Source organism: Ceratocystis lukuohia (genome assembly GCF_044167205.1).
Source record: "Ceratocystis lukuohia strain C4212 chromosome Unknown Supercontig2_pilon, whole genome shotgun sequence".
Classification (NCBI taxonomy): Eukaryota; Fungi; Ascomycota; class Sordariomycetes; order Microascales; family Ceratocystidaceae; genus Ceratocystis; species Ceratocystis lukuohia.
In genome coordinates this window covers 2,168,780-2,194,098 of record NW_027263521.1, presented here as the reverse complement: position 1 = coordinate 2,194,098, position 25,319 = coordinate 2,168,780, and the positions used below count along the sequence as shown (strand labels likewise).

At 48.8% G+C, this 25,319-nt stretch overlaps 9 protein-coding genes across 9 annotated transcripts; 3 read left to right on the top strand and 6 right to left on the bottom strand.

The window, feature by feature from the left end:
• Positions 1–3,328: 3,328 nt before the first annotated feature.
• Positions 3,329–4,131, top strand: HOO65_020546 (putative protein C9E9.04; the record flags this gene model as incomplete). The annotated part of the gene is made up of 4 exons (XM_071007016.1): positions 3,329–3,349; positions 3,407–3,492; positions 3,545–3,715; positions 3,786–4,131. 4 exons carry the CDS (start codon positions 3,329–3,331, stop codon positions 4,129–4,131), a joined length of 624 nt encoding a protein of 207 aa, XP_070861184.1.
• A 326-nt stretch (positions 4,132–4,457) lies between these two features.
• Positions 4,458–5,045, bottom strand: HOO65_020545 (uncharacterized protein; the record flags this gene model as incomplete). The annotated part of the gene is made up of 1 exon (XM_071000093.1): positions 4,458–5,045. One exon carries the CDS (start codon positions 5,043–5,045, stop codon positions 4,458–4,460), a length of 588 nt encoding a protein of 195 aa, XP_070861183.1.
• Positions 5,046–5,867: 822 nt separating this feature from the next.
• Positions 5,868–6,905, top strand: HOO65_020544 (uncharacterized protein; the record flags this gene model as incomplete). Its single annotated transcript, XM_071000092.1, has 1 exon — positions 5,868–6,905. One exon carries the CDS (start codon positions 5,868–5,870, stop codon positions 6,903–6,905), a length of 1,038 nt encoding a protein of 345 aa, XP_070861182.1.
• A 460-nt stretch (positions 6,906–7,365) lies between these two features.
• On the bottom strand, positions 7,366–8,291 carry HOO65_020543 (Casein kinase substrate phosphoprotein PP28; the record flags this gene model as incomplete). Its single annotated transcript, XM_071006972.1, has 3 exons — positions 7,366–7,485; positions 7,559–8,133; positions 8,222–8,291. 3 exons carry the CDS (start codon positions 8,289–8,291, stop codon positions 7,366–7,368), a joined length of 765 nt encoding a protein of 254 aa, XP_070861181.1.
• Positions 8,292–9,463: 1,172 nt separating this feature from the next.
• Positions 9,464–10,959, bottom strand: HOO65_020542 (CBS domain-containing protein; the record flags this gene model as incomplete). The annotated part of the gene is made up of 2 exons (XM_071006735.1): positions 9,464–10,562; positions 10,802–10,959. The coding sequence occupies 2 exons, from the start codon at positions 10,957–10,959 to the stop codon at positions 9,464–9,466; spliced, it is 1,257 nt and encodes a 418-aa protein (XP_070861180.1).
• A 460-nt stretch (positions 10,960–11,419) lies between these two features.
• HOO65_020541 (U3 small nucleolar RNA-associated protein 22) lies at positions 11,420–14,894 on the bottom strand (the record flags this gene model as incomplete). Its single annotated transcript, XM_071006353.1, has 2 exons — positions 11,420–14,578; positions 14,670–14,894. The coding sequence occupies 2 exons, from the start codon at positions 14,892–14,894 to the stop codon at positions 11,420–11,422; spliced, it is 3,384 nt and encodes a 1,127-aa protein (XP_070861179.1).
• Positions 14,895–15,558: 664 nt separating this feature from the next.
• Positions 15,559–19,520, bottom strand: HOO65_020540 (Nucleoporin POM152; the record flags this gene model as incomplete). Its single annotated transcript, XM_071006310.1, has 3 exons — positions 15,559–18,727; positions 18,794–18,942; positions 19,002–19,520. The coding sequence occupies 3 exons, from the start codon at positions 19,518–19,520 to the stop codon at positions 15,559–15,561; spliced, it is 3,837 nt and encodes a 1,278-aa protein (XP_070861178.1).
• Positions 19,521–20,446: 926 nt separating this feature from the next.
• Positions 20,447–22,064, top strand: HOO65_020539 (Ubiquitin carboxyl-terminal hydrolase isozyme L5; the record flags this gene model as incomplete). The annotated part of the gene is made up of 4 exons (XM_071006696.1): positions 20,447–20,740; positions 20,805–20,893; positions 20,949–21,042; positions 21,099–22,064. 4 exons carry the CDS (start codon positions 20,447–20,449, stop codon positions 22,062–22,064), a joined length of 1,443 nt encoding a protein of 480 aa, XP_070861177.1.
• A 544-nt stretch (positions 22,065–22,608) lies between these two features.
• Positions 22,609–24,760, bottom strand: HOO65_020538 (F-box domain-containing protein; the record flags this gene model as incomplete). Its single annotated transcript, XM_071006548.1, has 4 exons — positions 22,609–22,783; positions 22,878–23,965; positions 24,037–24,253; positions 24,348–24,760. 4 exons carry the CDS (start codon positions 24,758–24,760, stop codon positions 22,609–22,611), a joined length of 1,893 nt encoding a protein of 630 aa, XP_070861176.1.
• Between the last annotated feature and the right edge of the window lie 559 nt (positions 24,761–25,319).

The window sequence follows — 25,319 nt, the reverse complement described above, 5'->3', positions numbered from 1 at the left end:
AGAGGATCAAACAAAGTGGGACGAGTTCGTATGCGATCTTCGACAACAGGCGCATGATTCTGGATTCAGCCACTACTTTGAACAAGAGAGAATCGACCGAATCCAAAAACAAGAAGCGGCTATATTTATCCGTTCTGTCATAGAGCTCTGGCTACGAGAACTCGCGATACCCTTTGTGACCAAGGCGTCTCTGAACCTTTGGCATATTTTCAAATCAGACCCTACAGCATATGACGACTGGGACAATATCTTAGACCCTCCTGCTGCACAAAAACAGCTTGAAGCCTTCACCGCGGCGTTCAATCAAGTCTTTAATGTAGCATCAAGGTTTCACATTCCGGTGTCGCTAGATGATGTTATTGAGCTAGACGCCTCAGATCCGGCTTCATATTCCAAGCTCACTCGCCCAACGGCAGAAAAAGACTTGGACAAGTGTCTTGAAACATATCAGATATTGCAGTGTCTGCAATGCTTCAGCCACTCTTGCGAACACGCAAACTTTGACAGCTTATTTCGTCTGGTACAAGATTCCTTGAGCTACATGGATGTGAAGTTCTCCGACCTGCAAAAAAAGGCCATTGACAGCCGACCATATATGGCATTGGATAGTGGAACACTGCAAACTCCTCCATGCGACAACAACTGCTTCTTGACTTCAAGGTGTCTTGGGGCACCAGCCTTCTTGGATCGGCATATGCGACGAGATGGAATCCCATGGTCACAGAAAGAGACGGAGGCATTCTCTGCTATTGCAGGCACAATCCCCAGGGTATTAGATCGAAGGCCTGCCTCATGCATCGCCTCGGTCTATCTTCAGAGATCATGTAAGCTAGTTTACGACTATGGGCTACGCTATGGTCTCTATCCAAAACGGGAATGCTCATCTATAAATGCATCTAAGCTCGCTCCAACCCTCCCTTGGTATGACCGCTTCAAAAAGACCCTGAGTGGAGATTGGGAACGCAGAACTCTTGCTCATCTGCCGGACCAATTCATCATCAGTACAGCATGCTTTCATGACGGGCCATGTTCAGAAAGCAACTGCCCCTGTGTGCGAGAAAAAAGATTCTGCCAAGCAAACTGTGGCTGCACAGTTGAAAACTGCTCCTATCACTTCACGGGGTGTGCTTGTCATTCTGTTGGAAAGACATGCATGGATAAACAAAGGGATCGTCCTTGCATCTGCCTAATGCTAGGCCGTGAGTGCGACCCTTCGTTATGTGGCTTTTGTGGCATTAAAGAGCTAGTTGCTCCTAAAAACAGAGCAGCAATGCTTGCACGGACATCGTTATCATCGGGCTGTCAGAACTGCGACTTACAGATTGGCCGGGTTAAAAAACTCGTTTCGGGGAAAAGCACGATATCTGGTGTGGGTTATGGCCTGTTTGCCGCAGAGGCCATTGCAGAGGGCGAGTTTGTTATTGAATATATGGGCGAGAAAGTAGCTGCCGATGAGGGCATACGCAGGGGAGCTCGGCGTGGCGAAGGATTTGGTGATGAGAACGAACATGGTACTTGCTCCTACCTGTTCACCGTTTTAGAATCCGAAGGCCTCTGGGTTGATGGCGCAGGCTTCGGAAACAAAAGCCGATACATCAACCACTCAAGAGACATGTGCAATCTTGTGCCTTGCATTAGCTTTGTGATCAACGAGCACCGCATCAAATTTGTCGCAAAGCGAGATATCAGGGTGGGCGAAGAGCTTTTTTTCAACTATGGTAGCAATTTTCCCAACCTTGTCGATCTCATGGACAGAGATAAGGCAAATAGGCAACACAAGTCATCTCAGACTGAAGATGAAGATGATGAGGATGAGCTGGATCATGCACCTTTTGCCCAATCCACAAGTCCTAAGGACATGGAACATGACTTGGGAAAGGCCTCTAGTAAAGCGCACGGCTCTGGGCGGAGGAGTCCCAACCTCTCCATTCAGGAACAGAAAATTCTTCGCAAAACCGCCTCGGGTGTCAGCAGCAAGCTAAAACGCAGAGCACATGTCGTAGAAAGTAGCGATTCTGATGACACAGGCAATCTTCCTGTATCAGTGAAGCGACTGAGAACTAGGCCAATACGTAACAGTCAGACTGAAGGGACTTCTCCCCCTACGTGGCAGAAACACGGCACTGGGGACGAAATTCAAGATTCAGAGTATGAAGATAGCAGTCCTAGTTCCTTAGATGAGTAGAGCAGTTGATGATTCTAAAGCTACGAGGCAATTTTACTTGCTGCCCGCTTACTTTTCTTAGTCCAACCACCACGTTTTGTATGCTCAACGTTAATTCCAGCCTTTTTTTTTTTACGCAAAGTTACTACTTTGTTAGTACATCACCACATTCATGTGATGCAAACTGTGGCAGTCTAAAATCTTGTACTGCCATCACGATTCGTCGTTTCAGCGAATACTAGAAACACATCACGTGATTAGATTATTCATAGCTCCACATCTTTTCCGGACGATGACGTTATGTGTCGGCACCCGATCAAGCAAAATGAGCTAGAGGCCTCTTTCCCTTCCCATAACTGCCCATTAATTTTGGAGGGAGAGGGCTTTTAGCCTTGCCTGATATTTGATTCGGAGTCCGAGTTTTCTAGTGGGGCCCGTTCTTTTCTGGCTCGCTGTTTTTGGGAAAGAGCGAGCAAGGGTGGAGTGAATCAAAAATCCCTACTTGCTTAGGAGCTTTAACAAGGAAGGAGAGAAGAATGCAAGTCAACTTGTTGCCTGTTGTGTAGCTAGAAGGTGGAGGGCAAAGGCTTGGGGGCTGAGGTGGGCAGTAAAAAAAGATACACAAGGTAACATAGGGTTTCATACATTAGCTATCCTTGATCTGAGGGAGTAGGCTTAGGCTGCCTCTTTTGTATGAACTCTTTGTATTGTTATGCCTTATAAAACATGGACAAGAGTGGAGAAGGCAAATAGATAGTTACTTGGCTATAGCATTTCCCTCTTCTAGAATGGCCCATGGCAGTAGCTACATCGGCAGCTATGAATAACCTTGTAGCTACCCGAGCTACCTATAGCTCTACCTATAGCTAAGCTAAGGCTTATGCAATACATCAGTACCTACGTAACAAGTCTCTCTCCCTTCCCTTTACATTGCCCCCCCTCCACTTTCTTTAAAACTGAAGGTTTCCACCTCAGGTAGTATTGCAGCATTTTCTTTCTGCTCCTTATATATCTGTTGTGCTCACTTTTTTCTCGACATCGTCATCAACATAAGAGCTTTCATCTTCCAATTGAAAGTCTCCCACCTAATCATCCCACTCGCATTTCTTTACCTGCCAAAACTTACCAGTCGCCATTTTATGCTGGCGAAACTCAGCCCTCACCATGACACTCTATTACTCTCTCGTATGTATTCTGCTGCTTGTCACCTTATAGTTGCCGTTGCTCTAACAATTTCCATAGGTCTTCTTTCTCCTCATGTTTGAGGTAGGAGTCTTTTTTCTTCTGATTGTCCCTATGCCCTACAAGATGAAGAAGAAGCTGTTTACGTATGTTTTACCATTTCCAAACTCTCGCTAGCCAGCCATAGATACTAACCAGGCCCGTCTCTTCCTATAGCTTCATTTCGGAAAGCCCTCTGATCTCCAAGATTCAATACTGGCTGAAAATCACATTTGTCTTCGTCTTGATTCTGTTCGCCGATAGTGTTATGCGCGTCTACCGTGTCCAGATTGAGCTCCACGCTGCCACCGAGTCTGCTACTAAGAATATGTATGTATCTCCCATTCCACTGCGATATAGCATCGCTATATTGCGTCATATTAACAATTGTTTCTTCTAGGGGCGCCGGGATCATGGGCCACGAGCGCACCGAGGTGCAGGCCCGCAAGTTCTACGCTCAGCGCAACATGTATCTATGCGGCTTCACCCTGCTTCTTTCCCTCATTCTCAACCGTACTTATTCTATGATCCTCGAGCTTATTCGCATGGAGGAAAAGGTCCGTACGTTCGAAAGCACCAAGAGCAACTCGACCGAGGTCGCTACTCTGAAAGAGCAGTTAGCAGCCAAGACCCGCGATCTTGAGACTCTAAAGAAGCAAAGCAAGCAACTGCACGATGAGTACGGCGCTCTGAGCGACAAATATGCCGCTACACAGAATGATGGCTCGCTGAAAAAGGACATTTAATTTCCGCCAGCTCAGCCGTCTTCTAGATGATTACGTTCAGCTAGGGGCAGAATGGCGGTAGTCTACCAGAATCTGAATTCTTTGATATACTTTTTGGCACTAAACCCTTGATTGCCGACTGCAGAATCATCATTGCAGTCTTGGTACTTCCCCGCGAATCCCCGTCGTCCCCACCACATGAAATTGCCATAGTATTAGGAAATAATAACCATAGACTGGAAATTCGTTGTCTTATCAACGTGTCTTTCTTTTTTTCTCGAGTCCCCACAATGATTAGCAACACGTCCCTCTTCTCAAAACCGCCAGGTCGAAATAATTGCAGTCTTCTATGCCTTGTTCCGCTTAGACCGGCGCAGAGGTTCTTCACTTGGTGCAACCTTGGAGCTTTGGAAGCTTCGCTTTGTCGCTGACCTGATCCCTGCTTCCACCTTGCCACCACTATTATCAGTGTCTGCGGCTTCACTCTGTTGTGATTTTCTTTTCGCAGTTGGCAGCTTTGGGTTACCCTTCGGTATGTTAGCCTTGGTCGTTGGTATCTTGGGCATAGACGACGCAGCAGGCAGGTTCTCCTTCATCAACACGTAAGCGACCTTTTCTATGTCCAAAGCCTTCACTTCAAGGCGTCGCATTAATGCCGCAGCCTCTTGGGCCAGATCATTATATTCCTGGGCTTTGTACTTGATGCTTTGTTTCTTGCCCCCACAGCAGAGCCAATAATATGCCTCGTCGGAAAAGAAAAGCACGTTTTCAGAGTCATGGACAGATAGCAGCAGAGATGCAGTAGCAGGCCCAATGCCCTTGAGTCTCTTCAGGATATCTAGAGCTACTATCGGCCCTGAGGCGGCGTAGCTTTCAATGGCTTCATGCACTGTAGCTTTGGCCAGGTCTGCTGGGTTGCTGGAGACAAGGCTCATTAGGGTTGGCCTGAACTTGCCATGGCGTCTAACACAGCAAAGCGGGCCAAGACTTCGGGTCAGCAAGTCTACTAAAGAATATTTCAAAGGCCATCTAGCTACATACAGCTTCCACTCAACCAAAAGCTTTACAGCTTCCAGGTCCATGGCGCTTTTCGTTGCGCTTCCGAGCGCAAAGGCATGTGGTGCTTCAATGTAACGAAAGCGGTCAAGCTCTACTAAGGATGACCGGCCTGATTTCGCGGCTATGAGGACACAATAAATAATGCAATTGTCAGTAGTCGGCCTTCATAAAGCAAAAAGGAACATCGAGCAGCTAGTTCATATAACAGACCCTCGGAAGTTGAGATGGCCTCGACAAGGCGCGCATATCGGGCCAGAGTGTCAAAAAACTGGGCACTGGTGATTGTTTGGGGGCACGGAATTGACATTGCTGAGGAAGGGCCGTTTTTCAACAGATATCAATTCATAAATGTACACTTTCTAGCATTGCCTAGCCGCGTCCTTGTTGATACCTGCTGGTGAATTTATCAATGGTTGGGAGAGGCTGCTTTGTAAGAACGTTTCTAGGGTCCACATTAGTGTTGGGTTTTAGCAAGACGCTTTGCTCAACACCTGTCAAACTGAAGAGCAGGGGCTTGCGATGACGCCTAAAGTCGAGAATTCTCAAGGCATCTTTTGTCTTTCCACTCTCTACTTTCCGGCAACTTCACCTACCTGCCCTTCATTTGCCACTGGGCTTTGCATTATATAATAAATTTATCCCACATCTCTTCCCAGATTTCTCCCTCTATTTCTGGCACCTACAACTCTATCCTCACCATGGCGCCCCATAAGCGCATGTTCAAGACGGCCTCTTCGTCAACGTCTTCTTCAAGTCGCCAGGCCAAGCTCCCCAAGATGTTCAAGAAGGCCCCTGAAACTTTGGAGCCATTTGTCCAAGTCTTGGACCCTGATCATGTCTACATCACGCACATCGATTCTCATCCCATAGAGTACAAGAAAAAAATCTTCTTCTTCAGTGCTGGGCTCAACATCCTGATCGTCTTGTTGTTTGCTCTGCGCATGAGAAGCGTCGCGCCTTTCTACTGGGACATGATCCGCGCTGCACTCAACTCGGCACCAGCCGATATGTTCAACCCTAAAAACGCCAACTGGGAGAGCATTTTGTGGGAGGGCCTAAAACGCGCTGTCACCATGTCCATCGATCTCGGCTTGTGTATTTTTGTGTGGCCCTGGCCGGTTGAGTTCTGCATGGGATCCAAACATGGCAACCCCGTCAACTGGCGCTTCCTGACTGGCTTCCGCAAGCAGGAGGTAAGCGTGCGTCGTAGCCAGGACTGGGACAAGTCGCTGGGTCCTATATTCGAGAAGCCCGACATCCTCAACAACTTCATGATTGTGGTACGTGCTGCCATTGCGCCCAGCTGGATTAATCGCAAAACGGCCTACCTCATGATCAACGGCGAGTGGAGCTTGGATTGGGACCTGATGATGGTTGCGACGGCCATGGTAGACCAGAAGGACGTGACCATGGATGAGTTTGACCGCGTTGTGCTCATGCACCACAAGGACTTTGGCTGGTTAGTTGCTGTGCTAGAAAAGGACCAGGGTGAGACGTCAGTCCTACACAAGCGCCAGGTTCTAGCTTTCAAGGATGCGCTGACCGCGCTGAACAAAGAGAACTTGTTTTATCGCTGGGTAGAGATTGTGCAGTACGAAGCCACATCGCCAGGCGGCTTCACGGCTGACAAGCAAGAGGCAGCGGCTAAGAAAATCAGGGACATGTTCAAGGAACATGGTATCGAATTTGACCAGCTATGGAAGGACTCTACGTCGGCTGTTACTGGCGCTTCCTAGTGTCCATATGTACTATATTTGCAATGGAGTGATAAAGTCGTGAGGGGGTGGCTACAATAAAAAGAGAAAGTAATAGACTACATCAATCACCTTACCATATACGATTATCAGTGTTTTATACCACAGAACAGTTAATACTTGTAGACTATCAAATGCATAGATGATTATCAAAACGAGGGCACCGGGCGTAAAAAGCCCCTATGCGGGCGAAAATCACGAATTTATCAACAAGGGAAAGGGAAAAAGAGCGCTCAGGGAGGAAGGGAAAGGGAAATAGAAAGGAATATGCGACCAAGGAAAGAGAGAAAGGCGCCAAGAATGAGACTTGGCACCGTTTTGTTTTTGATATCTCCCGGGTGTCCTGTCTGTAACGCCAAAGGAGCTCAGTGTTGCGACCATAGCAATTAGACACGCAGGAAAAGAAACGTCGAAACGTGGTAATTCAGGGCTAAGCATTTGATTATTTGGACTTCTTGGGCTTCTTGGTAGGACCAAGTGCAGCTTCGCGGCGCTTGGCCTCACGGGCTTTCAATTCATCTTGGCGCTCGGCCTCCTTAGCGTCGCGCTCTTCCTTTTCGGCCTGTTTTTTGGGACAATGGTAATTAGCTTCTATGTCATTTCCACAGGCTCAGAGCACCAAGGTGCACACTTACCAGGCGCTGGGCAGCCTCGGCAGCTCTTCTCTCGCGGACAAGACGGAGACGAGCCAAGTCGGCCTTTGCCTCGTCAGTCTTGCCCTGTTCATGCATCTTCTGGTATCTAAGCTTCGCCTCGGCAGCGGCGGCAGCCTCGCGCTCGCGGCGATTCATGGACATATCTTCAACACCCTGAGTGATCTTCTTGACGGCGGGGTCAGCTTTGCGCTGGCTGGCAACGGAGGCAGCAGCCTTTTTGGAGTGGTTGGGGTTGGCAGGCGGAGTGTTGTCATCGCTTTCTTCCTCTGAGTCAGAGGGCGGCAAATCACCAACCTGCACAACCTTTTTCTTGGCAAGGGCCGCAGTCTTGCGGGCCTTCTTGTCCTTGCGACGTTCCTCGCGGGAGGCTTCGGCCGACGTAGCGCCAGTGTTAGAAGGGCCAGCGTTGTCGGAGTCATCGTCGGAGTCGGAGGCTTCAGAGCCAGAGCCGGATTCGTCGTCTTCGTCCGAGTTTTCAGAGGCAGCTTCACCCCACATCGACATCTGAGTGCCGTCGCTGTTCATGCCGAGATTGCGGGAGAAGCTCTTTCCGCCTAGGGATGGGAGGAGAGCATTAGCAAGCGAAGATTTAGTTTTGTCTCATGGTCTGGACTTGGCGCCAGGAGGAGTAAGAAGACGTACCACCGCGAGTAAAGCTTCTGAACTTGCCGCGGCCACGAGAGGAAGCAGCAGCTGAGCCACCACGAGCCATGATGAATGATGATTTAGGTAATTATAATAAAAGGCAGAGCTGATTTGTAGGAATTGAATGAGGCTGGAGGCGCTATGAAACAAGTTTGGTTATCTGCAGAAGAATTGGTCTAGAGAAGGGAGAAAAAAGAAGAGAAGGAACTACTGCGATTTTTGGGGTTCTTTTCATGCAAAATATTTGTATGGTGAAGAGTCTAAGGTGGGGGTGACAATTAATCCAAAACATACACACAAAAGGAAACAGGAGATATGAAGGCTTTTGAATTGACTTTTCAACAGGCAATTATACACTACTACCCGCCATCGTTGCCTCCTCATATGAGGACTTCTGACTTCTACTCTTGTGCGGTGTTCATTCGCAGCCACAGTAATAGCATTAGGTTTGAGCTGTCTGGCTTGTAATGATGAGTCCCCTCAAAGAAGGATAAAACAGGATATTCTAGATTAAAAATGATTAATATGGTCGTCATAGCTTTTGTGGCAACGCCTATTGGCTAGGTAGCCCTGTGAAGCCAGACTAAGCCTATTGTGGAGTGGCAATTTACTCATACTAGCAACACTATTACTATGCTGCCTTGCAGGGCTGTGAGCCATAGTGATACAGTATTCATCCAGACTATAGGCATACCTTATACGTTAGCCATCAGCACCCAATCTTGAACCTTTGAATGATAATCCATATGAAAATGCCTACTGCAGAAAGTGGGGAAGTCGCTCGGAAGATCCGCGGCTATTAGTCGTTATATTGTCGGCAAATAGCCCGCCCAGAATATCCACAGATTCTTCGACCCACTTAAAAATTTACTGCTGACAATAAAACGCCGCTCATCGCGCGCTGCAGTTTTCAGACTTTCCCTTCCTTCTTTTCTTCTTTTCTTCTTCATCATAAAACAAAACTAATCCCTCATATTCACTCTGGCACTTCATCTCAATGTAGTGCTGGGGGGGAAATTGGGGGAAAGAAGAAGCTCTTGCCATAGTCTTACCCTCTAGGCTAGTCGTCTTGTCCCCTCGCTGGGGACCTGCTGGCTCTGACGCCTAGAGAAATATAAACTGCGGTACATTCTCTTGCCCTTTGCCGGGCCTCGTATTGTAGTGATGAAAGCTGTAGGCGTTGAATCTGGTCAAATTTCGTACAAGTGACCGACCCTCTTGTTGCCATCGCCTGCTGCTCTACACGGCAAAAGATTTCAACATTTCATCCAATCGTATCCTCTTGTGAGCTCTCGGTTGGGAACTAGCCTGTGGACTCGTATTGTGCGTTGTCGGTCGTGAATGCCTTGGTTGAGGAGCAGCTGCCTGCGGCTTTCCGATCGTCTCGTACTTGCGCGTATATATACGGCGTCCTGTGACTTCTTTAGGCACATAGACCTCGGTTGTCTTGAGCGAATGCCGGTTCTTTCTGCGTCCGGGGTGTCCAAGGTACATTGTTACAAACGGCTTGGGAGGCACGGGAACCTTAACGCCCAGGGCGTTGAGGTACACAATGTTCTGATCAGCTTCGAAAGTGCTATCAAGCTTCTCAAGGTCCTTGTTCTGGGTGTTAGCTTGGCCAAGCGATGTGTACATAAGAGCTGCCCAGTAGTCGTCCATGCATGAACGGCAGTCCTCTATACAATCGTCCATGACATGGCATTGCTCAGTAGGCGGATCTTGCCTTATGATGTCCTTCAACGAGTCCGGAAGACGCTGAACATGGCTATCTCCATGGTTGTCTGGAGATAGCTTATAAACCTTCTGGGGAGCGCTTTTATTGCGTGAGCTGAAAATCCACAAGCCCAGATTCTCGCAGATAGCAGACACCTTGGCTGGTTTTATATCGTCAATCATGTCGTCACCGTTGTGACACAGCAACGACACATCTGCCAGCAAGTGACGCCACTTGAGCATCGGCTCTCGCGTCCATCCCGCAGTGATAGCCGGCGAGTCTCCCACATCAAAGTTGGCCGGCGTCGTACACACGAGATCCACCAGTACAAGAGACGGAAACTTAGCCATGTCAACTAGGGCCCGTGGCGTCACCTCATGCGGCCCCCATAGCTTTAGTATACGCAGGGCTGGAAATGGATTGTCTTGATTGGCCATTCCGCGGAACATGCGGTCTGTAACACGTGGCAAGAGCCGTGAAGAATCTGGCTGGAGCCTCTCAAAGTGACTCCATGGGACGATGAACTCAAGGACGGCAAGGTTGGGCATACGTCCCAGCTGCATGAATTCGCTTTCGGTGACAGACGCCCCTTCGCTCAGCACAATATGCGCAAGGAAATCGAGGCTATATGAGCTTAGGCCCCTAGCAACTTTGCTAAAGGGTCCATCAGGCTCACAGGCATGGATGAGAAACATCCACGTGCTGATGGGAATGCTGTCCGTTGGCAGGTCCCTGAAAACACGCGAAAACACCTTAAACGCGTGAAATGTTAACCCATAGCTAAGGATTGGATGTTCTTTTGTTAGCAAAGAACAAACACAACCCCGGCGAAAACCAGGCCTTCTTTTTTCAATGCAACTCACGTTTTGATGATCTCCTTGTAAGCCAAATACAACGGTCGCGTCGGTAGATTTGAGCCAGTGGGAATATCAGGGAGTGAATCAATGTTGTCGCAAAACACTTCCAAGGTCATGGCCATGAGAGATCGAGGGCCTTTGGGACGAGGCGGCTTAATGTCCATGGTCTTCTTGGTCCTCCACTCGTGCATCCAGCGGTGAGTTGAGGCTGGAGTTTGGGATGGGCGAGCATTATGTGATGGCATGTCTCTAGTAACTGTGGAAAGAGGCATGAATGTGGTTGTAAATGTAGATGCAGAAGTACTATCGACGATATTGAGAATCTGAGGATGAGTTGGTCAAGTTATCAGCTAGTCGCACCATAAGTTATTCATGATAGCCGGAAGCAGGACAGCCATTGGGTGTCACACGCAACCAACAATGAAAGTGGGCCACCGAGGCCTGACATCTTAGGGTTAAATAACACAACCCACAACAGCTAGTCATGTACGTGTGTAACCTGCACGCCTATGCGCAAATGAATCGCTGGTATATATGAAAATGCCAAAATCAAAACTCAGTGCCCAGTCCAGCCCAGCTTACATCCATACTTTTGCCAGCCTAATACCTAATTTCGCCCTACCTCTACGTCTCCACCACGTCAATCTTGCGGATCATCTCACCGCCAATGCGTGCAATTTCTAGCAAAATCGCCTTCTTGTTGAGCTCCACCGTGTGTTCTTCCTCGCCACTTGGCACCACAAAATTGTAGGGCAGGCCAACTCTGAATGTCTGTGTGACATCCTTGGCCTTAGCTGTCCAAATTGCGCCAATTACATCATCGGACTCGCCTCCAATGAAGAAGGCCATCGAATCACCGTACGCCTTGCGTAGCTCAGCGACCAGCACATCAACAGGGTATCGTGTCATGGGCAGAGGAATCGATGATCCAGGCACAGACAGACCGAGATTTTTGAACTGGGCAGTCGCTGCAGAGGGAAGGGCACTGGGGCCTACGGCGCTAGAACCGCCAATAGTCTTGAGTATGGTGTTGATTGCCCGAGTCGACAAATGCAGAAGCACGTCGTAGTCCTGTAGTGGTGCCTCAAATATAGCGGCAACTTGCTGTGGGGTTAGGAAACCTAGGCTGTCCTCTTTTGTTCGTGCTATTTTGCATGCCGCTTTGGCTAGGCGTGTCATGCGAGCCGCAGCCATTTTGGACGGGCCGTTGCGGGTGTACGAATGTCCTGATGAGTCGTGGGGAGTTGCTACAAAAAGTACCAGACTCTTCAAACCAGGATCACGTGATCTCCATGTCGCTAGACTCTCACGCAGAGCTGTGCGTTCGGCTAGGCTCATAGCGCCTCCCTCGCCCTCAGTGTCGACGATGAGAGGCTCGTCACGCCAGTCCCAGCGTGCAAGGAATGACATGGTACGTAGGAAGCCGGTCGATGCAGATGAGGGCATACACCACGGCGCAGACTCAAGAAAGGCGTGTAGTGTGAACAGCTCTAGCAGCTCTTCAGAGAAATAGCTGGTGAGCTTTTGGCAGGCAAACCAGTGCTTAACCATGCGGATCGAGCCAGAAAGGGCCGGGAGGCGGGTACACGCCGTGGCAATGGTTTGTGTGTGAAGAGGCAGAGTTTCGTACAGAAATTTGATGCCGGAAAGAGCGGTCTCGGCAGCAATACGGATGGGGGTTTCAAGGGTCTTATTCTTAACCTGGCGTTGGAGAAGCGTCTCTTCCATCTCAGAAACAATCCGAAGACGGAAGGCGGCCCCAGTAGAGTAAACTACATCGAGGTAGGCCATGTTAGAAATACCCTGCTCAACATTCTCACGACCGAGATATGCCGATACACCTTCCTTGGTTGCTGTAAGACGCTTATGGATGTCGAGCAAGAACTCAATCTTGGCCTCCTGGATAGCGACCAGGTTTTCAGGCCACTTTCCAGATGCCTCAAAGTATAGCAGCACTTCCATAGGCTTGATAGGGCCGGTGAAAAAGCCACGGAGCTCGGGAATTGACTGCGATGCATAACGCAAAGCTGGCGAAATCGGGCTAAGCCTACGCACATGTAGAGGCATGCCCTCAAGACCGCGGATGTCCTGCTCAAAGGCAACAAAAGCCCGCTTTGCCATGTCAAACGAGGTTTTGTCCATGGGCGACAAAGCGAGAACTTGGTCCATACCGCTATCCAGCAGCTTGATTGACTCTGGGTCTAGCTTCAAGTGTCTCTTGAAGACAACCGTTGCAATCTCTACCACAAGCTCTACAGGGGCCTGTTTTTCCCATGGCACACACTCCAGAATGCTTCCGTCCTTGAAGCGACGTAGCTCCGAGCGAGAACCCCAGAATGAGCGGAAGTTCAGAGCCTCTTCCTGCTCTTCTGCTGGAGGACCAAGATCCATAACCCGGGACACATGGGTGGCATCGAAAATGAGGCCCACGCTTAGAGTCTGTGAGCCAACCTTGGCTGGTCTTTCAGACACACCCCACGACTCCCGGGGCTTCCAGCCAATATGCACAAGCTGTGTTCGGTTCCCATAAGCCTTCTCTAAGACTTTGTATGCCTCGTTGCTGGCTCCCCATGCAATGCCCCTTCTGTCTGTAGCAGTCTTGAGCTTAGTTGTAAGTGGTGTTGAAGAAGAAATTGCGACTTGGAAAACAGCATCGAAGAGCTGAGCAGGTACATTTGCTTTGACAATAAAAGTGGATTCGAATTGTGCCAGTGCAGGGTTTCCTAGCACCTCATATGTCGACTTGGCATGCAGTCTAAGGAGACCAGCAGACCATCCACTCATCTTGAAGGCAATGTTAAGCTGGCGTTCAGGGTCATACAATACAGGCCCATCCTCCACTGCCTCATCAGCCACGCCGGCCTTGCTAGCACCACCAAAGACAAATGCAGTGTTGGCAAAGTCTGCAATAGACAAGAACTGCATAGCAGCCTTGAATAGTTCTGTGCTACTTAGTGCTGTAGATAAGCCTCCCTTCTTAGCCTTTTTGCCACTGCCGCCAGCCTTGAGCAGTAGAGCTAGCATGAGCGACCATTCAAACGTTCCAAAACCACCATCACTGATACTGCTGCCAAAACCTCGTTGCTTGAGCCAGACGCGGCCAAGCAAGCAGGCATCAGCAAAGCCAGCACACTCCTTTTTGGCCACAGTGAGGACGCGCAGGTAAGAAATGAAGGTTTCTTCTGCCTTGAGGGTGTTATTGTAAAATGGGGTAGCTGACAGGGATGTCTCTCTTTTCTCCTCAGAGACGCCTTGCTTATTGTTACAACGAGAGGGGACGAGCTTGTCCTTGGAAAGCAGGCCGACAGGCGCACAGGGTATTATCCGAATAACATAGTCTTCGAACTGTGTGGCAGTCTGTCCAGCAGCTTGCTCATTGATAGCGCCATCGTCCGAGTCATCCTTCTTGATGATGCGCACAACCAACACAGGCAAAAGCTCGTTCTGGTGCAGAAATTCGAAATGTACGGTCGCATCAGCACTCATGGTACTCTTTATAGCGTGCGCTAGATGCGCCACAAAGAAGGCACGACGGTAGAAATAGCGCATGTTCATGTAGTCCTTGTCCTGGAACATCTCTTTAGGCATCTCAATGACCATGTCTATGGCCGGTGTAGCCTGGCTACCACGGACCATTGATCGCATGACGTAGCTACCAACAACGTTGATTTTGGAGGGCTTGATGAAGGAAACAAGGTACGGCAAGTCTTCAGCAGGTCTCGGGTCGGGAAACGGGACCGTAATCTTGTGCTTCTTCTCGAAGCGCTTCGTAGCGGGGCCGATCTGTATAGAGTCGTTGAGAGTTAGTCCTAGGCTACATTCTAGCAGACATCTGTCTATGCATCTCTCCACATATTCACCTCTATACACGCACCTTTTCCGGCTCACTGCTCTCTAGGCTTTCAATGGCGCTCTTGGCCTTGAACAGAAGCGCATCAGCGCCAGGGAACGCCTTGCCATAGTCAAGCTTGGCGTTCTTCAACAGCTCTTCGGTTTCCAACACAAATGTGCTAGCAGTGGTCAAACGGGCCGCCATCTTCAGGTCGGCATTGAAGCCACCCGAATGAGATGTCTTTAACCGCTTGGGGTTGGACTCCATCGTGTTGTGTAGCTCTCGGCTGGTAGTGATGCTCTTATTAACAATCCAGGAAGGACGTGGGGAAAATCAAAAAGAAGAAAAATAACGGAGGGAAAAAAGGCCTGGTATGAAATCAAAGAAACAGGGACGAATCTCGGTCCAAGTCTGTCGCATGCAGCAAGGCCGTTCGTGAAGTGTAAAAGTGGGCTGGATAATGTTGATATAGAAGCTAGAATTTTTGTTCCAACTTTTGTTATCGATAAGGGAGTTGGTTTCTTCCTATCGATAAGGAAGCGGCACAATACATTGTCATGTATAAGTACTTTTAGACGTATTACAGGGACGCCAAGCACCAGATTAAGACATCACCACCTACTTATTCTAACTTCACAAGCACAATGCCCATTTAAACACTATTATATATACCGTTTTATGATTTGAAAATGTTCCATTTCCTGTTCCCAAAACGCCATTGCCAAAACAAATTAGTTTTGTTGATAAAAAAGAAGATACAAAACAAGATGCAACGCAAAACAAAAACGCACACCATCAATCACCACCCTTAGGCTAATTCAACATGATAACACCGCTTTCTCCTCCACCAACCCCCTCTCTTGCTATATCTAGCGCTCTATCTTTAACCTGTGTGCCAAATCTTCTTTCTCCCCCTCAAAAATCCATCGCTTTACAGCTTCTTGATCTTCTTGTTGTCCTTGGCATTCAACTGATGTGTCGAGTATGAGCAGTAGCGATCCTTGATGGCTACCACCTCATATGTACCCTCCTGGGATGCACGAATGATCTTGGTATTCTCATACGAAACCTCGTGGCGAGTTTCTAGAACAACGCTCTTGTGGCCCTTGCGAGAATTGGTACTGCGCGTGTATGTAAACTCGAAAGGCGGCGTACCACCAAACTCAAATAGAATCTCAACTTCCGTGCCCTCGTGGATATCAACTTGTGACTGCCGACCTCTACTAATACGAACGCTTGGCAGAGGGTGAATGTTCTTGGTGATATTCACAGCCGCTTGACACTCGCTAGCCTTGTCAGAGATGCCCGTAATAGTGAAAATACCTGGGCTTTCGGCCACACGGCGGAAGTTGGTCGTCGGCGACTTGGCAACGCGCTTGCCATTGAAGTTGTACGTGATCTCAAACGGAGGGGTGCCAGAAAGGGTATAAGAAATGCGCTCACCAACGCAGTAATCCTCACGTGTCTCCAAAGGCCAGATGGCCGGCGCTTCGTAGAGATGCACCTGAACCGAGGGCCCATCAACATCATACCTTCTCTGGCAACCGCGTGCATCGCGAACAGTGCGAATTCTAACTTGCTGGCTACCCAACTGCAGAATCTCACGCGGAATCTTAACACCATAGTTATTACTGTTGATAGCAGTGATAGTATAGGGCTCTGAGGGTCCACCACTGTGATGCTTGATTTCCAGCTCGACGTAAAACGGCGCAACTCCTTTCAGCGACATGGGAATAGTGTTCTCGTTGGCCTGCTCAGCCTTGCAGTATTTGAAGGAAGAACCTGGCTTGTTAAACGAAGCTGACGGCTTGGCGTTAATGCGCTGACGGACCTCAAGACCTTTGAAGTTGCGGTCGCTGCTATAATAGCTGTCTTCGAGTGAGTTGAAAATATAAGTGTTTTCTCCAGGTCTTGTAGTATCGAGTGCAATAGACGAACGCTCCTGAGGAACATCAAGCTGATGACGGCTAACGGCGTTGCCTCCATTGAGGCCTCGGTGCTTCAGGTCGTAGTTGACATGGTAAGGACCGTGGCCCTTAAATAGTAGCTCAATTCCATCAACATCGCCTTCGCAGATATCGTTCTTCCGCCAAACGCCATTCACTTCGCCAATAGTTTCAGAGAGCTGCAGTGACAACTCCGGCTTGTCGAACCAGTTGACCTCAAACTGGAAAGCATCTGAGTCGACGCTGCCGTGGCACTGCTTATCGAACACGTCAACCAGCTCATAGATTCCCTTGGAGTTGACCAGAATGCGGTCATTGGCGTTGTTCAACACCTTGCTCAAGACAGTGCCATCGACGGAATTACGGTACGAGACAGTCCATGGGCCCTCACCCTGGAGACGCACAGGCAGAGAGAGCTTACTGTTCTCAACAGCCAAAACTCTACGACGGCTCTCGATGAATCCAAAGCCAACACGGGGTTTCTGGCGACGAACAGATACCTTCATCTGGTCCTTAAGGAATGTAGGGCATCCACGCTTATCGCTTACGCTATTCAGAGCAATAATGTACTCGCCGCCCTTGACCAGCGGCTCTGTGGTGATGGTGAAAGTTGACGTCTCAATGCCGCTGATCTTGGAAGCCTTACGACGACCTTCGTGAACAATCTCGTATTCCAGGTTGTAGGGAGGCTCGCCCTGGAACAGTACGTCGATCTCGGCCTTCTCGTCAAGACAGGCACTACGATCATTGCTCAGGATGAAGGCAGAGGCCGCAGGCTTGACATCCTGCTCAAGGTTGTAATCCATGCCGGTTAAGGGGATGTCCTTGTAGACAGAATCGCTAACAGTCTTGAAGTTGTAGGTGTGGTGGCCAGCATCTGTAGGACGCAGATCCAGCTGGTAACGCAAACCATTGACGGTAACCTTTTCATAGCGGAGGCCGGAGCTGCTACGAACATCATATCTAACAACAAAAGGCGGGGTTCCCATGAGATCGAGGTCTACACGGAGACCAACAGAGTTACCAGCACATTTGTCGGAAATAGGTTCAGACTTGACCTTGAGCGTGGGCTCCATAGGATTGATGAGCATGCAAGACGAGGGCTCCTCGATCTCACCCTCACAGCCCCCACTAGATACTTTTCTGAGGGTGTAGAGACCAGATTCGCTAACAGACGGAATGTCCTTGGAGCTCTTGGCCTTGTACTTGAACGTGGATACCTTGTCGCCGTGGTCTCCACTATTAGACAGCGAGGCTAATGGCGAAAAGTCCCATTCTAACTGGTGGTCGGAGGCACCGCCAACACCACCCGGCATGCTCACAGAGACTGGGAATCCCATAGGCTTTCCCTTGGCGGCCAGTAAAGGGTTCCGAAGGTCACAGCCATTGAGACGGGCCCGAGGACGCTCCTTGACAGTGAGCTTTTTAGCCAGAGAGCTTTTAAAAGGTTCGTGATCGAGGTCATCCTCGGGTGTGGTGTAGTTAATAGTGTTTCCAAAAGCATCATGGACCTCGTGCACAAAGTATTCCCACTCTCCGGAGTTAGTCATAGACTCATTAACACCCACGGAAATCTTGGAAGAGCGAGCCCATGAGTAATTCTCGTCACCATTAGGAGACAAAGCAGCACCGCCGAACATTGGAGAAACAAAGTCATCTGGCTGGAGGCTCTGGAAGTGGAAGCTGCGATCCTTGCCATTAATGGTACGGTCGTACTTGATCTTCAAAGGCGGTGTGCCCTCAACATCAAAAAAGAGGTCAGAAAGATCGCGGATGCAGCGATCTGTAGTGTCGGGCATGCGAATGCTAGCCTTAGGGCACTGAACAATGTAGGTTTCACGGGAGTGGCGTTGCACCTCAAGCTTGTATTCATCGAGGACCTTTGAGAGACGGTAAACACCTGTTTTCTTAACAGGGTAAAAAACTTCGACCATCTCGTCATCTGCCTCGGCCTGCTGCTGGCGGATTTGGCGTACAATCTGTGAGACTTCCTTTTTCGATAATTTGATGGTCTCAGCGACATTTGTAAGGATATCGACACGTGTGAATTCGATTTCGACCGGGATCGTTCCGTTGAACTGGATCGGAACCTGAACGGTCTTGCTATGGGGGCCGATGCAGTAGGGTATCTGGTCACGGTTCAACACGGCCGTGCTACGGATCATGCCATGTTAGTTTAGGGGAGAAGCCTATGAATGGGGAGCAAAGCTAGTAACTTACCCTTCAGGCAGGATGTTGATGATTTGCTTTCCCATGATGAGCGAGGAATTGTGAATGATATGCGACACCCGAACGTTGTGCTCCGAGATTGCGATTTCGCTATCGAAGAAGGCCTTCCATAGCGCAGCCACACCGAACTGGAAAGGCAACTAGGGAACGGTTAGTTTTGGACCAGTCAAATCCAGGATTTCAAGACAGGCGAGCTTACAGAAACATTAAACATGAGCATGTAGTTGACAATGGCATGCATAGCAAAGATAACCAGCCGACTAGAGCCAGCAAGCTCCAGCCAAGGTATACGCAATGCTGACAGTCCAAATATGAAGCCCCAATCAACCAACACCCACCAAAGAAACAACATCGGCGACGACTCATCCTCCTCCATGAGCTGCACCCAGTGATAGCACCGCCAAAGAAGTAGAATGCTCCAGACAGCAAAGGCCACTATGCGCTGCTGCGGCCCATCTAGCAGATCTAGTGGGATCACGGGAGAATTTGCCGACGGTCGAGCGTTGACTTGGGGTGCTATAGGCAAGGCATTGTTTCGCGGCGGGGGTTTTGCTGGTCCCCCAAGCGAGCTAAGCAAAGGCTTCTTCTCAGGAGTCTGTGAGGGTGGTCGAGGGAATGCTGACGATGGCGGCTTTTGGTGAAATGTGCGTCGTGGACGAACAGAGTCACCCGGCGTTTTGGGAAAGGCCCCAGTCGAGATTCTGGGCGTCGAGTCCATTGGCATCGACGACTTAGGCGGACATGTGATAGAACAGGTGGTAAATGCAGAAAACCAGAAAGGAAGGCGTTGGCAAGTTCGCCGTGTAGTAAAGGGATCTCTCACACGTGAAGACTAGATCGCTCTACACCTAATAAAAACCAACAGGATGGCTAAAGAGATAGCCTAAAGAGAGAACAGGTTTATGGATGAAAGTATCGTGGCTTACTCTGCCAAACAAAGAGAAGTTACGATGGACTTGATCGTGTGTCGATTCGTAGTCGTCAGAGAGTAACAAAACAAAGGGAGGAAATAGACAAAATAATACCAGAGCCTTGCGGTAATGGTGTTGAGCTTAATTTTCCATTTGTTACTAGGCTTTTTTTTTTGCTTTGGCCTGACTTTGGGTCTGCTTTGGCTTTTGCTTGGATTTTACTGCCTATTTTTTCGTCACGTTGCTGGGACGCGACCTGCCAGAATAAAGTGGGGAAATTGGGCCCACGAAGGCTTGTGATTGGCTGTCTGCTAGCATGTAAATTTTAGCTCTAAAGCCCTTCACTAGCTTTGACTTGCTCAGGGCATATTTAGGCCTTCTTAAGCCTTCTTAGGCCATCTTGAGTCGTCTGTTAGGTTCCTTCAAGTTGCCATGGCACTGTAAACCAAGCAACGAGAACAAAGGGAACAAAAGAAAATAAAAAAGGAAGGAAGCCTTGTTCCTCAATAGAAGCTATAGGGATTAGGCCTGCTAACAAAACCCTCCTATTAACCCTAATGCACTGCTTGTTGTGCAACAGCAACCAGTCTAGGTCTCACCCACGAAGACATTTCTAGCTTTGAACTATTATCTTCATAACTCTATTCCTGTTCTACGTAAACTAATATACTTGAGACTTCAATGTGTAGCCGCACATTCTTACTCACCACGCCTTATCCGGTCTAACTCTTCCATGCTCTCCGAGGTGCCACCCATCGCCACTTCGGACGATTCATCTCCCGATGGATCAAAGAATATCCCCAGTAATGTGCAACCTGCCCTTGGCGATGCATCAATAGATCGTAGCCCTGAGGCGCCAACGCCCACAACCACAGCCTCCCATCGCCACGGCTTGCGTAAACGGCCCAACCCAACAACGCCAGATCGTGATATCCCAGATGGCGATCTCCTCGCAGCCTCATTGGCACCGCTCACAAAGAAAGATCTCGAACAGTGGAAGGGGTGGATTGAGGTTGAATCAGATCCTGTAGGTCATGCGCAATAAAGGCTGTCTCCAACACCACGACTATCTCTTTTCTAACTGTACACAGGCATTCTTCAACGCTATTCTACGAGACCTTGGCGTGAAAAATGTGCGGGCACAAGAGGTTCTCAGTCTAGACAACCTCGCAACTCTTGGGTAAGCTTCATTGCATTGCATGTCTGCTATTGAGTACTAACAACTGTGCTACTAGCAATACCGTTTTTGGGCTCATTTTCTTATCAGAATACATAGAGAACGACGAGAATCTCATGACAGAATGCGATAATATCTGGTTTGCTAATCAGGTGTGTTTGTGCAATCCTTGGTCATGCTTTTATCAACTACTAAACCCGGTGTCTAGACAGTAGAAAATTCGTGTGCCACTGTAGCACTACTGAATCTCATCATGAACGCAAAATGCGCAAATCTCGGCGAAACAATTTCCAAGTTTAGGGAAATGACGCAACCCTTAGATACTATCACACGCGGCAAATACATCAGCCAAAATACCTTCTTGCGATCCACACACAACCAATTCGCCAGTCGGATGGACATCCTCAATGCTGACCTCGCTCTGGACAACCAAACTAACACTGATAGCACGGGAAAACGCATGATTCGTAATATTAGCGTAGCTAGCAAGCGGCAGCGCCGTAACGCGGAGACGTCGTTCCATTACGTCGCCTTTGTCAAGAGTGAGCAGGAGGAAGTTTGGGAGCTAGACGGCCTACGCTGGAATCCTGTATCTCTGGGCAAGGTGGGCGATGCCTCAGTGGGGGATAGTGGTGCGAACTGGCTGAGCTTGATTATGCCCGTTATAGAGTCCAGAATGGAATCGAGCTCTTCTGCAGGCTTCAGTCTTCTGTCCTTTATTGAAGACCCTCTCTGGCCATGTGCTCTCGAAATTGCAAAGTCTCTCGCCACAATCAAAGCCATTGAGAGACATGCCACAACGCAAACACCCTCCTGGGATATCACAACAGCTACGCCATTGACTCCCCTTGCCGGAGGAAATGACGAAGAAGCACTGAAGCTGTATAAACTTACTCTTGAGGATATTGACAACGCGCAACCGGAAGATCAAGTTCTGGCTACATTAAAGCAGGGGATGAACAAAGAAGGGACACTTGAACTACGAGAAGTCTGTATCGGCAAGGTTCATGCTGCACTCAGCAAGTGGGAAGCTCAATATATCCAACTAGACGCCGAAACACTTAGCAGCGGGGAACGAAACGAGTCGTTTCTTCCAGCTATTCACGAATGGACAAGAGTACTTGCTGAGATAGATAAGTTGAAGATGCTCAATACGCTTGCTTCAGCCAGCTGATGGAAGTAGTCAAGATTAACACTGATGATTAGGGACATTTTAGATAGTAGTGTCCCCAATTTACATTAATTTGTTCTGAATTTGGAACATTACCATTAGATTCTATTTGCTATTACTATTGTTGTTACATGGAAGAGTGAGTTGGGATTGTGTTTTTTCGGTCAGTCAGAGTCAGCCAAGACCATATTTCTAAACAAAACACTTTAAAGCCTACACAATGACAAAAAGTTCAACGACATTGCGAGATTTAGCAATTGGTATTCAGTTTTTGCCTCGATCTTATATCGCCGCTCCGACTTTTGCTCTTTAATTTTTCTCACTGCGATCAACGCTCATACTCTTCATCTAGAGTAATAAAATAAACATGCATTAATGAAACAAACCCATCTACTTGCTTTAACTCTTCTCAAACATGAGAGGCGTAGCAAGGATAAGAGGAAAAGAAGAAAAAAGGGTGGAAAGTGTAGTAATAAAACAAAATGGGGAAGAAGAAATCCGTCAGCCTCGACAGAGGATCAGGAGCTTTTGAGGGGGTTGGTAGCCTTTAGTTATCGGGGTAGGCATCTTTGATGTTGGAGATGAACTCGCCCTTGACGGCGTCTATGTTGGTAAAGTATTTGCCACAGCGGCTGATGAGCTCTGTGGGAACTTTGGCGAGGTTTCTTATAATTCGGATATTGCCTTCAGATACCAGAGCAGGGAGGGCATTCTGGCCAGCACTAAGAGTTGTTTGTTAAAATTAACACAAAAGAGAGAGGGGAGCGGAAAGAGCATTACGCCAATGGAGAGGGTTGAGGAAATTTGGCTACTTACAGACAATAGTAAAATATGGTCTTGATTTCATCGGCTTCCGTGCCGCTGTCCCGGTCTCCCGAGGAAATGTAACCGCGAGGAGAGCGGTCTTCTATCCAGCCGGTGATGACGCCAATACTGCCGTACTTAGTGTGCTCGAATACTTGGCCAACATGGTACTTTGCAGGGCCGCCCCGGGCATCGCGGTAGGTAGGCTGTATACGCATTTGGTCGCGCTGTTGCTCAATCTCTGAAGGCCTGTACGGCGTTAAAGTGGTTATCATGCTGTGAGTGCCAGCGCGAGTACGTGACATACCCAATCCATTAAACGGTGGGCAGAACCGCTGGACTATCCAGTAGTCCTCAGGCCACGACGCCCGAACAGTCTCGACCAGTTCTAGCACGCATTGTTTCCAGGATACATCCCACGTAGGGGTTAAGACAGCCCGGATCCAAAGACTAGCGTAGCTAGCGAGCAAAACATTGTGGTAGTTATTGTTAGTCATGAGAGAACATGCCTCGCTCGCTGAATTAGGTGCCATGCGGTGTATCCTTTCGCAACTAGAGGCAATATTGCGACAGTTGCGAAGAGCCACGCTAGCCGGGTGCATGGGCTCAAGCCAGCCATCTTCAGAAGAGTTGATACCCCATGACACAAGACTCTGTTTAAGATCAGAGAAACTGATTTCCGAGTCGCTATCACACGGGCTCATGAACATGTCGACCAGAAAACGGTCTTCGTCTCCGATGGCGCGTGTTTTACGGGGAAAAGGCCCGTCCAAGTATTCACCATCGGGTGCACGAACAATAACATGTAGCTTCCCAGGGAACAGGCAGCAGTCAGCATTGATACCCAGCCTAGCAGCAACGCAGCAATAGATGACACATTGGATCAGGGGATTGGCCATGTGGTCCTCGTGGGCCAGAACCTGGCCTAGATAGGCGCATCTGAGATGAGAAAAGCTTTTGCCAATCGGCTTGTTACCAGTGTATCCTAAGCGACGTAACCACTTGTTGAGACGCAATGCCTTTTCACGGTAGCTTAGTAGGCCGAAGTCAGAGTTTTGCCTACGAAATTCCTCGGCATAACGATCAAGTTCGGTTGAGGACTAGATAGTTTGATAGGTATTAGAGGCCAAGTAACTAGTAGAAAGTAGATTGAAGACTTAGGATTTCTTACCCATGATATATCTCTCTCGTTGCTGGTTAAGGCAAACATGTCGAGGCCAGTCATTATCCCTTCCAAGTCATCTCTATTCCATTCTTTAGCGCTATACTTCATAGCTCTTGCCGTAGATTCAAGTTGAGTCTCTTTCATTTTATGAGGGCCAAGCCGGAGGCAGCGGGCAATACCCATGGCTCTATGCATGCTTGACAATGAAACGTCTGCATGAAACCTGCAAGGGTAGTGTGTTAGTGGTTGAGATGATCCTAAGAAATCCAGGTACGCCTATTTTTTTAGGGGGGAGAAGGTGCTGGTGTTATATTTACTTTCTCGCAAGTGCATCGTGGCACTCCATGAAATTCAAAGAGATTTGATCCAACAGATACTGCTTGACATCAAGGCCAAGCACGGATACTTGCTCTAGTCTCATCATTCTGCCAGGACGGCTGCTGATTGCAGATGACAATAGATGCTCTGCCTCAGCATTGCGTCTCCTCCGCAGAAGGTAAAGCCGTTTCCAATCGACTTCGGCCAGGCTAAGTCTGAACTTGTCTTCAATGCTGTGATGTGGGCTCCAGTAGCGCATCAAGGAGCAGTGGTACCGCCATATCCTCGGATCACTGCCGAGCATGTGGAGAAGACGGTTGACACGCTGGACATTGCGCAGGTTGTCTTCGGCGGATATGAAGGTGAGGATGAGCTGGACGAGCTCATTGGGCAGGTCATCGAACTGGGCCATTATTTGAGTAGTTTAGGAGAGAAGAAAAGAGATATGTAGATCCGGTTCACACGAAAGGGTTTTTTGGGGAGGAAACTGCATCCAAGGAGTAGAAACAGGGAGGAGGGAAGAAAAAGCAAAGCAAGTTGCATGCGCAAAGGGGGCAGGTATTAATAGAGCATAGTCTCTCGTGTTGGTACACGCAAAGACGCCTCGAAGTGGCTGATACTGCCGCTGTTGCTGCGAGAGACCGTGATGGGGCTGGCAAGATTTCACGGCAGCAAAATTGAGGAGAAATGCAGCAGACAAGCCTGGTCTAGCCGCAGTTTAAAGGATAGAAGGTTTACTATTGCAGCACCCGTCAGGCTATTTATGTAACGATATAAGCAGCAAGCGAAAAATTCTATAGCGCAGACAGTGGCGATCTTTGGCGCTATAGTAAGCGGGAGGTAAACAAAAGGGCCAGGGGCGGAAGGAGAAGGCAAATAAGTAAAAGGCGATATGCGATGATCAAGGGCTATGGCTTCAAGAGTAGTCGAGTATGTATGGATGGGATGGAATGGATTGTAGGGTTCCCCTT